General features: G+C 40.0%; 1 protein-coding gene across 3 annotated transcripts in view; it reads right to left on the bottom strand.

The window, feature by feature from the left end:
• Positions 1-15,237, bottom strand: part of TRMT9B (tRNA methyltransferase 9B (putative)) — a 123,181-nt gene that overhangs the window by 24,111 nt on the left and 83,833 nt on the right. Inside the window, exon 1 of one of the 3 annotated variants that reach the window (XM_069789447.1) lies at positions 2,123-2,252. The exons of 1 other annotated variant lie outside the window; for it this stretch is intronic. In XM_069789447.1, the coding sequence (XP_069645548.1) occupies positions 2,123-2,154 (32 nt within the window). In that variant the 5' untranslated portion in view covers positions 2,155-2,252. Of the gene's footprint in view, positions 1-2,122; positions 2,253-15,237 lie in introns of those variants that run through there. One more of the 3 variants, XM_069789467.1, reaches the window with a different exon arrangement.

The raw sequence follows: 15,237 nt of genomic DNA on the forward strand, positions 1-15,237 counted from the left end.
TATGTTTAAACTTTCCTGAGGAAAAAAAATCAGGCAGGACTCTGTGTCACGTGAAATTTAGTCAATTACATAAAGCCTGGCTATGACACACATATTTATTTTGGTTTTCAATAGTTAGACTTTTTTTCTGCCAGTAATTCAGTTGGTATTTCTACCTCCATTTATGAAGGTACATACATAACTTTTGAAGAACCAATATCTTTACTGTCAAGCACTTTCAAACAAAAGGGGTTCATTTTTCATTTTAAAGTTATTTTAAAATTACTTCATAAGTATATAAAAGTCTAAAGTATTTTTCCAATCTCTTTAATCTTTATAAATTAAAGAGACATGCAGCCCTTGAGCCGTGGCTTTCCATTACACAAGATTATTCTGTATCTCTTATTACCTATAAACTTGCCCATATAGATCCTGGTACTGCGAAGACATGGACATCTGCTTAATTTTACACACTGTAAATCATCTTACTGAATTCAGGTAGTCTATTAATAATAACTAAGGACAGCAATTTGTACATAACTTTTTTCAGGACAGAGCCTTATGCTGTGTGTACCGTGCCATATTCTGATTCATCCATCCAGAACGGGTGGCAGAATAACTGCCAATCTGAGTGCTTGCAGGGGAAGTGTTTATCCCTTGAAGCAGGGCTGATTTCAAACTCTGAATTTGCTTTTATAACTTCAGTTGTGGATTTATGATTGTTTTACCTTAGAAAATGCAGAAAATGATGAAGAGTTACTTGCATTTCTTCTTCTCACCAAGTTCGGTTTAGCATTATATATATATGTCTGAAAATGTTTTGTGCCTTTAAAGATCTCCTTGCCAGAGGCGATATTAAAATGCACAGCCACAGCTACCTACAGGTATCTAATTCACCCAAAATGCACATCTCTGTAAGTTAAACAATAAAAGCACCACTGAAATATCTCAGTGTGCAATCCATTACAAACACACAATGTGAGAAGCAAATCAGTAAATAAAAATGCACTGGTTCAAAGACATGCTCTATAAATAGCATATATAATGGAAATAAATATATTGATATACTAGACTGAAAACAAATTACAAAAATGAAACACCACCACCCCCCCAGGGTCCATTATGGAGCATTAGAAAGTCCCGAGAGGACCTTTTCTATTGCTCATGGAGAGACTGCCGCACTTTTTTTCTTATCTCTTTCTCAAGTTTCATGCTCAAAATCATAAACTCCAGAAGCACGCTTCACCTGAACAACTGTATCAGCAAGGGATGTCATCCTGTGCACTATAACAACACAGCAGTGCTGCTGAAGTAATTCTGCTCCTTCTTTCTTTGCAAAAGAAGAGGAGCGGGTGACCTGACTCCCTGAGCTCTGGCTGCTCCCACTGACATTCAGTGGGAATGAAAATCCCTTTACAAACATTCATTAAGCAGTGAACACTCTGCAGCGCTGAGGGCTCTATGTGGATTTACAAAGGCAATACCTAGCTATTTCGAATTTTCTAGGAAAGGGAAAAAAAAAAAATATTAACTCTTACGGCTTAGAATTGCTCCAGATCATTGCTTAGGACTGTTTCCCAATGCACAGCACGTACTTCATTTTTAATTAATCAGGCGACCACAGAGAAACTTATTATTTCTGCTGCAAATTCCCCCCACGTCTCTTAAAAACTACCCTCCCCAACTGCTACGCCAAATTCAGCGCCAGCATCCGTGCTAGCTCCTGGGTCTAGCCGCGGCTCCATTCAGTTAAAATGGGGGGGGGGGTTTAAAAAAAATTAGTTAAATCTCGAAATCCTTCCGTCCCGGGGTGGGTCAGCGCCCCAGGGGCGACTCCCGGCTCGGCGGGCAGCGTTTTTAAGAGGATCATCTCAATTTGCCAAAAAAACCCCAAAATCTACCGCCGCCAGCCCTCAGCGGCCGTTTTTTTTTTTTTTGGGGGGGGGGTGGTGGTTTGGGGTTGGGGTTGTTTTTGCCTTTTTTTTTAAAATTTTGGGTTTTTTTCACCCCTAAGGCGAGCTCGGGGCGAATGCTCGGCGGGGTACGGGGCGGGGGGGGGCTGCCCTCTTCATCCTCCCCGCGTAGCCCGGCCACCTTCCTTACCCACCCCCCCCCATCACCATCCCACTCCCCCACCCCTTACCTGCACCCACGGGGCGGTGGCGGCGGCTGCATCCCGCCGCGGAGGCGGTGCTTGGCCGCGCCGTACCGCGGGGGTGGCCCCCGGCGGAGAGGCGCGGGGAGGGCTTCGCCCTCCCCGCGCCTCTCCGCCGGGGGCCACCCCCGTTCGACAGGTCCCGATCCCCCCCCTCTCCTTCCCCGCAAGCAAGAGGAGGCGGGGGAAAAAAAAAAAAGGGCCGGGTTCTCTCAATTGCCCTGTTTAACTCTTCTCCTCGCTGTCTTGTCTCATCCCTCGGGCGTCTTCTGCGAGGAGATGAGGAGGGTGGTGCTGATGGAGATGGTGGTGGGATGCTCCGTCGAGGGAGGGGAGGCGGGGGAGAGCAGCAGGGACCCCCTAAACCCCTCTAAACCGAGGTCGATGGGAGCCGTGCCGGTGATAAAAGCGGCCAAGGAGGATTAGCCCTCGCTCATTTAAAGGTTAAGCTCAAAGCTAAGCTTTGTGACTAGGTCCTGCCTGCAAGGCTTCCCATCCCGAGGGTGTTGAGGGTGAAGAATTTTTTTCCCCCCTTACTCCAGTGCCTGATTCCTATTAAAGCGGTCTAAAAATGGCAGATTGTTTCTATACTTTCATGTATTTATAGGTGTTTATTAGACAAGTACACAGAACCCCAGCCATGCGCCAGGACCCCGCTACTATTAGCGCTATAAACACGAGCTAAAGAGATAGTCCTGTCCCAAGACCTTATAAATTATGTATAAGAGATTACAGATAGAGAAGAATGCGATGAAGCAATACGAGCCAGCACGAGAGGCAGGGAACTTGGCACAGCATCGCACAAAGTACTGAAGGTACTGAACTATTTACTGTTGTACGTAGCCTTTTGCTCAAATCAGCTTTGAAGGTACCTAGAGACAGTATTATGGGGAAATAGTGGAAACACAATTGTGTATTGACGGGGTTTTAAAAACTGCCAAAATTACTCAGGAACACACATTCCTTTTATTTTGACAATCCCCCCTGAACTAAAGAAAACCCAACAGTGACACGGGAAGATTATAAGAACAAGCTGAGAAAAACTACACTGAAGACATATGAACCTAATATTCTATCAAACATACCAAAGCCATGGAGTTACAATGAAGCTCTTGGTCTTCATTATCAAGGTATTCAAGAGCCAGGGCTCTTGGCTAAATCATAATTAACCTGCTTAACTCCTTCAAAGAGCTTTGACTGATCTATAAGACATGACTGTCCTTTACAAACATTGTGTTGACTTATCCCTGTTACTCCATAATTCCATGTCTGTCTGCTAATTTAATTCTATAATGTAGCGTCACCTAAATTGACTGGTGCAGACAAATTAGGGTCTGCTATTCCCAGATTCTCTCAGACACCTTTTTTGCAAGATGCCATCGTATTTGCCTCATTCTGTCTTCAGGTGCCAAGCTGATTTCAGCAAAAGGCTACACGTAACCATTCATAGTTCAGCACCTGCAGTAACTTCATACCCAAGTTTCCTAAAAATTCCTCAAGTACAAATACCATCTGGTCCATGTTATTTGTTGACATAATTATTGACTTGTTCTAAAAGCTCCTCAGTTTGAAAAAACTGCCTCAAATTTAACCTTCTTAGAAAAAGATTCTGATGTAGAGTCTCTTAAAACTCTCCTGTGGTGCATTCATGCAGCCTTTCCCCTTAGAACCTAATCTTTTCTGGACTTTCTTTAAAACCATGATTATCTACCAGTCCTATAGATTCTCTGGCAGACCTCCTGCTTCTGATGCATTTGAAACAGATGTTAGTCATGTAGCTTAATGCACTTCAGGAAAAAAACCACAGGTATTAAGGTCTCAGCATGGTATACAAATTTAGGCAGAATGAAAATAGAATAATTTTTCCTTTTAAGTACTATGCATCCACAATTACATAATAAATTGCAGTCCTTAACAACCCTTCCTCCCTAAAGAATTAAGAGACCTCATCAAAATAATTTTTTTCTCTATTAAAAAGTATTTAGGTCACTAAATTAAGTGACCAAAGGTTGGGAAAGCCAGAAGGCTACCCATGAAACCTTAATTCAGACCTCTTGTGCATGTGCATTGCAACTCTGTACTTAATTATGAGCTTGTCCGCAGAACACCACGCTCCATTTGGAACATTTGAAATTAGTGGCAAGCATGTGAGAGTGGCTAATTACGTCTCCTCTTGTATTCCCATCCATTTATTCCTTTACTTTCTAGGGTCTCTTTTCTGCTCATCCCTTACCATCTCTCATGTGGAAATTTCTCTTTTCCTGGTCTGTCTGAAACTCTTACTCTTAGATAACCACTTCAGTAGTGAATCAGGTAAAGGTTTTTACCATAGGGTCACAGAGATTGCTAATTATTCCTTCAAAGGTTATTTGTTATTTTTTTCCAAAGGTGAGAAAAAATGAAATTAAAGGAAAACAAAGACAGGAAGAGTGAAAAAAAAGGAAACAAAAGTTTCCAGGTTGAAGCAGAAAGGAAATAAGGAATTGAGGTCAGTCTTTATAATATCATAGAGCTTTCTTCTTACAAAGGATCAGGTCTCAAATTACAAGCTTCACAGAGAGAGACAGTGGTAGATGAAAGCAAAAGGAAGGCATTAAGTTGCCTGATGTCTTGGAGGGGAAGGGTCATACTTTATTTATAAATAATGCTGCTCTGTCTCAGTAGACATTCTGGAAAATTGATGATTTTTTTTTAATTTGTGACAAAAAATCTACTTTCTATCTGCTTCTCTTGGAAGAAGGCCTCACCAGTCAAAGTCATTGTTTCCTCTCCACGCTAGGTATTACAAAGAATAAAAACTTTTCAGAGGCTTATTTTCTATGGAGATGCTTGAGATGTAATCATGAGCTAATAACTTACATCTTTGGTTGGTGAATTTGGTCTTCACATAGAATTATAACGTTACCTTCAAACTGTAATGTTGTTTTAAAAAGTTTTCCAGTAGAACTAACAAAAACTGGAACCTGTGGTGTTTGTGACACTATCACTAAGTTAGCTTTATTACAGCGGACTAAAAGCAGTATTTCTACTCCATGGGAAATTTTAGACCTGAAACGGGCTAAAGAAATAGCTACTCAATATTCTTTTTTTTCTGGAACATGAAAATTCAAAGACAATTTGAGCTAGAAAAACATACTATTTCCTAAATGAAGTGGGTTCTCTGAAGGCTTAAGTTCCCCAGTGAAATCGAGTATAAGCATATTTTGTTTGCCAGTCAATCTCAAGATCACGAAACTCACATTTTCAAAAGAAGTAGCTAAAAATGGTAGTGACTCTCCTGAGTGCTTCAGTCTTTAGAGACTTTCTGACCCTTTCCCGTACACTTTCTTTGCAATAATTGGCACTAGAAACTTCTTTTCTTAAATAAAATTCAGATTCTCTGCTTCTTATTTGCTTCCAGGAGTTTTAATAAAAAAGTTTCTCAAAATGGTGATAATACTGTGTGCTGAGCCATGCTGCAGGTTATAATGGATTTATCCTGAATGGAATAAAAAAGCAGAGCTAATTTATTGAAAGCAAGGCATGTCACAGTCCAGTAAAATTAAACACTCATGACTTCAGGGACATAACTGTGCAGATATTTTGTCACATAGGCTTAGCATGCAGGCAAGTTCATACTTTGGGAGACTTTTAACATGTGGCCTTCATAACCTACCACACAGAGCTGCTGTGGAGATTAACTAGTTAAGATTTGTAAAGTGCTTTGAAGATTATAAGGCATTAAGTTGCATAAGTGCTAAGCACTATTATTTAATACTTAAGTATTATAACTGAGCTTTACAGGACAACTTATGTTTACCTCACCAGAATGAGTCTTTGTGATTTCAATATAGTTGTTGCAAGAGGTAAAGCAAGCAGAACTGGCCACAGGAAAGTGAAATTCCTTTCTTGTTTCACTATCAGAGACTAAAGTGAGATACAACTGTAATGGTGTTGCAGAAAATCTAATTGAAAATTAATTATTATGAAATGCAATAATAGATCCAAGAAATCCACATAAAAATGCAGGGTTCCTTGAGCTGCCAGTTCTGCCATCCTTACTTAATCTATGTCTTATCTTATCCAAGTAGACCCACTGACTGTTCTCCAGGAAGTACAACTCCAAACCCCAAATCCATAGGTGGACCAAATACATCAATTATATCAGCGGAAAATGTTGCCAAGTGACCGTAAGGATGGGTAAAATCTGTACTCTGGTGAGTTGTACTTCATACATATTTTAGCTTTGACTTAAATCAAATAAAAATTATTTAAGTCAAAATTTTGGAAGAAAGATGAACATAGAGAGACTGTTGTCGTTATCAATCAGATTGAGAACACTTTTTTTTTTATACAGTTGCTTTGTTGAGTTTCATTTTGGTATCAACCTTCCTCTCCCTTGTTTTGTAATGTCAGTTTTCAGTAGCAGAAGAAGTTGCTGGCGTTTTTTGTGGTAGCGAAGGGAAAGAGCATTAGTTAATAAAATAACAATGCCAAGCAGAAACAACATGACATAATTTTGTGCCTAACTATGTTGGTGACAGAGGAACACAAGTGTTTCAGGACTGCTGACATCCACATACTATAGATATTAGGGGTGGCATATTGTCAGACCCTGAGCTGCATCCCAGCATCCTGAAGCCATAAGACCCTGTTTGGCATGCAGGGAAGGAGAGTTGGATTTATTTACCTTACAAGGACTAATTATTATTCAATGGCAGTCTCTTTGCAGGACAAAGAACTCAGATAGTACTTAAATTTCTTGCATCTGCAAAAGGGCTGCAGACATTTCACAAGGACAGACTTTTCAAGTGTATGTATTTCCTCTCTGTGGCTAAGAATAAAGATTACTTTCCTATAGTGTTTTGACATTTTGATCTAAATTGAAGCATATAATAAAAATGCACTTCACTTAATGTCTCCAGTATGAACTGAAATTCAGCTTTAGAGACAAGTAAAGGTAAAAGAGGGCAAACAGGGAGTGAATAGTGCACTTGCACAATAAACACAGATCCTTGTCCTTTCCTGGGTCAAGGAAGCTGCAGGCCTCTAACACTCCTACTTCTCTTCGGAAAGCATAAACTTTTCTTCCTCTATGAAGTTATTAACAATCATTGTGTCACAGGACATAAAATTATTTGTCCCAAAACACATGTAAAATTCATGAAAAAGCCAGAGCTCACCTTAGCTTTCTAGATGCCAGTCCCCACCCCAGACTGCTTTAGTCATTCAACTTACAAACACCTTAAAACAGACTAGAACAGCACGGTGCACATTGTTCAGAGAAAGGATTTGTCTGCATATGGTGGCAAATTTGACTCTACACAGTCTGTTAACAGGGTCTTACCAGTCTTTTGACCAGCTATCCCAGGAGATGTGGGAAACTGGAGGTAGTAGACTTCATGCAGACTCAGCTCCTTAAGCTCAAAAGTGTTCACGCAGAGATTCAGGGCTTCTTTGTTCTCGTCAGGTTTTATAGGTTTTCCAATCCTTTATCTGAGGCTCCACTCACCTCTGCAGTTGCTCTCCCACCGCAGTGTCACAGCTAAAGCTAGAAAAGCAACTCAGCTGTAACATTCTTTTCTTTTGTCTTTTCAGTAACCTTTTTCTTGGATTTCCTTACTGCCTTCTGTTTTGTTTAGAGAGTCTTAAATCATACAATGGCAGCCACTCATTATTAATTTTAGTTTCAAATTATGGGTTACTTATGCTGTTGCTCATGTCAACAGTAAACTACTTGACCTGCATTAGTATTCTTAATGCTCATATTGGCAGAAGTGAAATTGTGTTTCTGAAAGGGCAGATATTTACCAGGTGCATTACAAATCTAGTTAGAATTTGAAAAAATACAGCTGGGTCTTTTGATGCCTGAGTTACTGACCTTGAAAGATACAATGACTGCCATCAGTTTCACATACCATGCAGACCATGACACACGCAGTTTGGAAGTAGGTGTATGTGGCTCAGTTTTCGTGTGATTTTAGTATATTGAGCAAGACCAAACCACTGTAAAAACAGAAACATCAACAAATGCTTTTGAATGTTGCTTAAAACCAGTATCTGGTATACAGGACAGAAAGAAATATAATAAGCAAGCATCCCATCAGTCCCTTCATGCAATGAATCACGCACCACTAAAAGGTTGTGCATATGTGTGTCGTGCTAGCAGTAGCCACATATGGCTACACCATGGACAGTATTGAAAGATGGCATGTCCACAGCCTCCCCATATTCACAGCAGACCCAGATCCATTACAAGAAGACCATGTGCATCTTTTTCATCTTTTTCTTTCTTCAGATGGCACAAGAGTTCAGAATATGCTGGGCCTTAAATATTGTCTTTCTCTGCTGAACTATCTACTATCACAGAGGTACTATGAATATGTTAGACTTCTGGTGCCCTGAGCTCCCAGCAGAAACCATTTTCCTGGGAAAAAGCTGTTAACATCGAGGAGTCTGAATCTGAGTTCTTAATATTTCTAAACTTATTCCCACAGTATTCCTCCTGCATACTCTATCCAGTGACATGCTGAAAGTGTTTCTTCCACTCCTTTGTATTTAAAAAGGGATTGAAGGAAGGGAGGTTTTTTGGAAGTGGTTCTTAGAGATGACTGATGGATCCGTTGTATTCCAGGACCTTTTTTTCTATTCCTTTACCTTTGCCCATTTTTGAGTTAAAGTAACAGAGCAAAATGTCTTATGCTTCATAGCAAATATCAAACTGATTTTCTCTTCTTTCTTCACAAGTTTAATTTACCTTTATGAGAAGATATTTGGAAAAAAAAATGAAGAAAAAAATGAAAAAAACCTTACTAAAAATAAATCCAAGCAAAGAGCATGTGTTGAAGAGTTGCAGAGTCCTCTCAGTCTGGAACAAGAGACTTAGTAAAAAATGTGCCTTTTTCTCACCCCCATAACATTAACGTAAAATTAAGTAGGAGCTTCTTAAGATCTGGGAAAAAACTCCTATTAAGTTATGGGTCCCCCAGCAGGGGGATGGGTTGGGCAAACCTCTATCCATATATATCACCTTCTCACCAAAAACTTCTCCCTCGACCATTTCATTCCAGAACCTACCTTTCTGCACCCTCCTATGAGCAAGAGGAAACTCAGATCCAGCAATGCAAGTGGAAATGGAAGTGAGTGCTGAAGAACGATGATGTGACTTTCTGGAGAACACACCTAAAAGATCTTTCTCAAAGGCTATCTCTAACTTCAAATAATATGTTGCTCACAAAAAAAGGGTCTTCAGCCAATGCTGTGATAGACGTCTGATTAATAGATCCAAAAGCCTAAAAAATTTGACTTTGGGGGGTAGAAGAACAGACTGTATATCATGTTCTACCCAGAATCTACTCTCCTAAATCCCTGTCCCTCTTGCCCTGTGTCTCCTTCCCAGCCCACAGAATTGCAGGTGTGCAGGTGTATGAAAGCACCTCTAGGCTGTGCTCTGGATAGGAATTAAGTACATTATTAGGTCCTGGGAATCTTACTCTTTTTCCATATGTAAAACTTTTCAATATGCTATCCAGGAAGGAGAAAAATCTTGGGGGAAATCCTGACAAGCTGCTGAACTGCTATTCCAGCCCCTTGCAGTTTCAGGCTACTTCAGGTTTAGGCAGAAAAGAACACAGCCTCACTCAGAAATTTCTCTTCTTCGTTCCAGGCAATAGGTCCCTTACAGCCTTCCTTCCCAAGAAGACCCATGCTGAATTGGGGGACTCCCTGCAGTCACAGGGGCAGTAAGTACTGAGTTGCTATCCTGCTAGCTACAGCTTTCTCTGGTGGTGGTTTTAGTACTGGGAAAGGGAATTAAGGAACTAACTGGATTTTGAAGGGTGTTGCCTGTAATTTCCAGCTGGGTCTTTACCAGAGGTTTCCACTTCCTTGTTGACAACACTTTTTTTCTCTTTTTAGAACAAGTAATCTTTCTGAATTTCACTTCTGATCTTGAAAATGCACCTTTTTTACTTTACTAAAGCTATGCGTTCACTTTTCTTGTGTCTCTGAAGTGAGATCCTAACACTGGTAAGATCACCCAAAATGCATAGCAGAACTTTAATAGACTTTGAAATGGTTAACCATTTTAGATTTACCTACTTTTCCGAGGATCTGCCAAAATTTCGCAGGAAGCATGCCAACAGCTAAACAGTTTAGACAATTGGAGCACAGTGGCTGAGCCCAAGCCCCTATTGTTTTTTTAATCCTTGCCAGTATAGATGTAGACCTATGTCCTGTTTACTTGAAAAGAATCCTATGCCCTGCTGTCATGGGCAGTGGCTTCTCTCATATGGCTTCAGCTGAGGCATGCCCGCCCCTCACAAACAAAAGCTGTGTAAGACATGCCATAAAACAGATTTTTCTTTCCAGATCCAATAGATGCCACTGAAGCAATTGCTAATGGCCTTAACAGAGATGACAAGTTCTGAAAGCTGCTCACTCATGGAAAGCAATGGGTTAGTTGAAAACCAGGAGGAGGAAATGGAGGTGGATTAAAGCTATTCCTATGTGCCTAGAAGAACAGTGTGGTGAGAAGAATGTTCCTGCTCTATTTTCTACAGGCAGAAAATGTGTTTCTGCTTGTACAGTATTATGATCATGTATCATTCACAATCCTTACAGCTATCTCATTACTATCTTCATATTGTAACGCAGCCTTTACCTTCTCTGGATATGCTTACACAGTAAGTTGTTTTGCTTCTACCAGTTTAACCACTACCAATCACGCTTGTCACATAGCTGTGCACTAGTTCTGCATCCACAGATTTTTAGAGCTTGATAAGCACATCCCTGCACTTACACTTGGACAACATATACAATTCCCCCTAAATGAGACAAATGGATGCTGCTGGGCCATCTGTTTGAAGATATGTTTAGTTATATAACCTGAGTTACAAGTATTTCCTCACAGATGAAGATATCTCAGTTTAGATGGCTACAGAGAGGGGCCTGTGCACCTGAAATACCCCCACAAGACTGCAAAATACAATGCAGGAACTGTACAAGACCTGTGTCCTTCTGCCACAGTTTGTGGAGGCCTGGCAGGATCCCCTAGGTCATCACAAATGGCATTGAAGTCTATACATAGGCCACTGAACTGATCCCTAGTATCTTCATTTGAGTGAATATCTGAGATCCCTTTAGTGAATATGAGTTCTACTCAGACCTGTTCAGCTGGAGTTCAGTGAGCAGATCAGATGGCAAAATATAGGGATGTTCACATTTATGAATCCTAACCTTTCAAAAAAAAATTGTGTTCTTTTTGGCTGATTCAGAGTAAGAATCATAAGATCAGATACTGTCCCCAAATTTGCACATGCTACTAATGTGAAGTGCCCATTGAGATTCTTGCATTGTTTTAATAAATGCTTACAAGCAGCCCAACTACAAATTTGACTTGCTTTCCTCAGTGTACTACATACAGATAAACTTTACATATTTGTGGAACCATTAACACAATTTTAGCCACCTTTACTGCAGTGTTAGTAGTTCACTTGTATGACTTCACAGTTTGCTTTATACCATATGTATATGTATACCGTATTATAATAATAGAAACAAATATTCATCAGAAATTTTCAGTGCTCTTCTCCAAGAGTCATGATATTTTGCCTAGTTTCTGTTTGGTATTGTTACAAATGAAATGTTTTTGCTCTGTGTATGTGTCTCACTTGTTCATTTCACTGTATTTTTCTGTTCTAAACAGACTCTCAACCTGTACTCATCATCTAAGCATCTGAATCACTTTTCAAGCACATGAGTAGTATGAGGGGCATAGCATCAGCCAGCAGTCCTACAATTCTGCCTTGTCTATTTAGATCTGCCCTTGCACCCCAACCTCATATCTGAGACTGGAGATGAGTTTAGTGGACAGCCCAGCCCAAAAGGCCCACTACCCCAGGACATAGCAGCTGAATCCAGCACTATGGCAGGAAAGTATGGTGTGTCACAACTTTTAAGCATACCCTAAAATCTCTAAAGCCTTTCCATGAGCATGGGTGACCTTATTCAGGAATCTTGTGAGAAAGTGGTTCTCTTGTGGAGGAAGATCATGTGAACAAAACCCTTCCAGAACTCGTGCTGGTGTGCATTCAGGACATACAGTTGTCAAGATCAAAAGATCACCCTAAAGCGGATGCAAATTGTACATTCTGCTATGTACATGACTGACTGACTCGTCCCAATGACGGCAGCATATATTTCTGAGGTGACTGTACACAGGGAAAAGGAAACAGGTTCCTGTGTTACACCTCCAAGCCCCAGAAGTTACTTTTTTTTTTGTTTTACTTCTAAGGATTTTCAGGGCTCTGCAGAGAAAATGATATTTCAGCAATGTTATCTGTTTGTCTTCTCTGAGTAGGAGAGAGAGCAAGTTTTGAAGGAATTTGCTTCGCTCAGAGAAAAATTATTGGTCTGAAACACAAACCACTTGTTTGACGGTGGCAGGCATGTTCTTCATGCAACACTCTCCACTCTCCACAAGATCATCAGCCAAGAGGAGAACTGCCATTCCTGTGACAACCAGAGCACCTTCTCTCAGAACTAAGGTGCAAATATCTGATACCTCCATCTACCTGCAGCTTCTTCTTACGCAAGCAGCCCCTTCATAGGAGGAGATGCCTCAAATCAGCATGCAGCCAAGGGCAAGCCATGAGCTATAAAATTATATTACAGAACTGGTCGCATTCCTTTTTACTTATACTTGTGATGATTGTGCTCACTTCTACAACAAGGAGCAACTCTTTACCATCTGGAGTCAGGTAAACAATTAGTTTAAATATCTTTGAATATTTGATATTTTGTGCAGTCTGGCAGAGAATATTCAAAATATAAACATTCACATTACACTTAGTTAATGCTTTCTCTCTTTTCTGTAAGAAGGCTTTATTTGTAAATATTTTCATTTTCCTTTATCCCATTTTTGTTCAGAACTATAACACCTCTACATTAGAAGACTCTCTACCTAGAATTTCGAATTTAAATACAATGAAGACAATATAACCCTTCGAGTTTTTCTCCAGCCCACACAAATTCTCAAGCCTAATGTTTAAAGAGCTGTTCCTTTTGGCAACATTGAGGCATTTCAGTTTATTAGCCTTTTCATTCCAGGAATTTCAGAGAAGTGAATTTAGCAAATTAAATCTCACAAGCACACATCACAAGATATTTGATTTGCCATCTTGGTAAAAGTTTTAAATGATAAATGGAGCACTCTGTTTACTTCCATTGTCAATAACTTTGATTTCTTAAGAATTTAAGAGAATACTAGCAGACTCTTTCCTTAGCAGTTTATTTGCCAATATTTTGTTATTATACAAAAGCAGGACCTTAGAGATCCCTCAATGAAAAAAAAAAAAAAAGGATATCTCAGATGGTTTCATCTCTGTTAACCTGGTACTAAAGCTACCTGTCTGACCAGGTGTACTTACCTACCTAACAGTCCAGACTCCCATATGGATAGCAGAGACAGACAGGCAGCTCCACAAGGCAGTTTGTCCCATTCTTAAAAAGGTGGGATGACTTGCCTTCCAGGGATGCCTCATACTGTCTGCTAAAAGGCTAATTCAACAAACTAAATTGGAGAATATACTTAACGTACAGATGACGATGGTCAAGTAAGAGGAATATAGCCCCAACAAAGCTATGTTATTTGACTAAAAAGGATGATTAAGGGCAAAACTACTGTTTTATACTTCTTCCAGAACCAGAAAGATAGCAAAGAGCAAATGCAGGGTTCGATTTCACTACCACCACTTGCATACAGTAGCGCTTTCTAGTTGAGTAAGTTGTTACTGGCTACCAATCCAAACCTGCCTAAAGAAATTTACCTTAAGTTAAGCAAAATCAGGCTGCTTGGGAGTGAACATTTATTACTGACATATTCTGTCCTTGGATGATTAAAGGGAGAGACCAAGGAGTTTATCTAAGGACCAAATTTAGACTCTTTGTCAATGAGAGTTTGCTACGTAACACATCTAATGATCTGGACACAAGTCCCAAGTCTCCCTTGCTGTGTATAGTGCTATATATCTGCCTGATTACAAGCCTGAAGAAGTGTTTCAGCTAGTTCAGATACTTAAATTTTAAATCTAATGTTCATATGAATTTTTAACATGCCATGAAAACCTGGGATTCATAAATCATTTACAATTATGCATGAAGGCACTCTTTGCCATCTCTGACTGATTCGTCCCTCAGATCAGCAAAAATCCTTTCAGAACTTTGAGATAAGCTGAAATATATGCCTTTGTAAAATATGCCTCTTTAGATATCCAGAAAAGCTGGCTCTGCTTTGTAAGAAAAACTTACGTACGCTTCCAGCCAAGAAAGAAGGGGAAGTGGTACATAAATACTTCTTAGGAAGGACTATCTCAAAAAAGAAAATGTAACAACTATAAAGGCTAGACAGAGAAGGTTCTTTTCCTTAACCATAAGAAGGATGCTGCTGCCTGACCTAAAGAAGAGTCTTTGTTGTCATTACTGTTGATGTGGCAAGTTTAGTCTATTCTTTTGTTGGAAAGGGAAAAAAAAGGTGACCAACAATTTTTTCTCCTTGTGAAGAACAGAAACATGGGGAAATACCGCATTCTTTGGTCATTATTGTTCAAAGCGGTTTAATCAGAAAGATGTCACTTACAAAGCTATCTACAGATGCATGAGTAATTTCATTGCAAACAGCTATGTTCACTAAGCATAACGGCATCAGTGACAAAGAAAGAAACAAGAGTAACAGCGTGTGAGTTCTCATCTTCCAGCGAGATCCCCCATTTCTCTAGGAGTTTTCAGCAACATTTCTGGAAAAGGCAGCAACTTCTGTTGTAGCCACAGATAAAAATGCCTATTTTTAGGGTCTGACAGAACAGTTCTTGTATAACTTCCCCTCCCTCTGGTGGTTTCTGAGGGACAAGCTCTTGTCCTACAGTCTCAGGCTGCTTTCTTCAACCTTTGCTTCCTACCACAAATGTGCAACGTTGCCTTTTCAGGAATGGCCATTGCTCTTGGGATCCAAGTCATTTGGTTTTGCCTTGTCTGCCTCTCAATATATTTACAAGTCCCTAATGGCTCTGACATCAGTATCTAACCTCTTTGTTCACCATCTTGAGCAGAATTTCAACATGCAGGGC

This window comes from Haliaeetus albicilla, chromosome 1 (assembly GCF_947461875.1).
Source record: "Haliaeetus albicilla chromosome 1, bHalAlb1.1, whole genome shotgun sequence".
NCBI lineage: Eukaryota > Metazoa > Chordata > Aves > Accipitriformes > Accipitridae > Haliaeetus > Haliaeetus albicilla.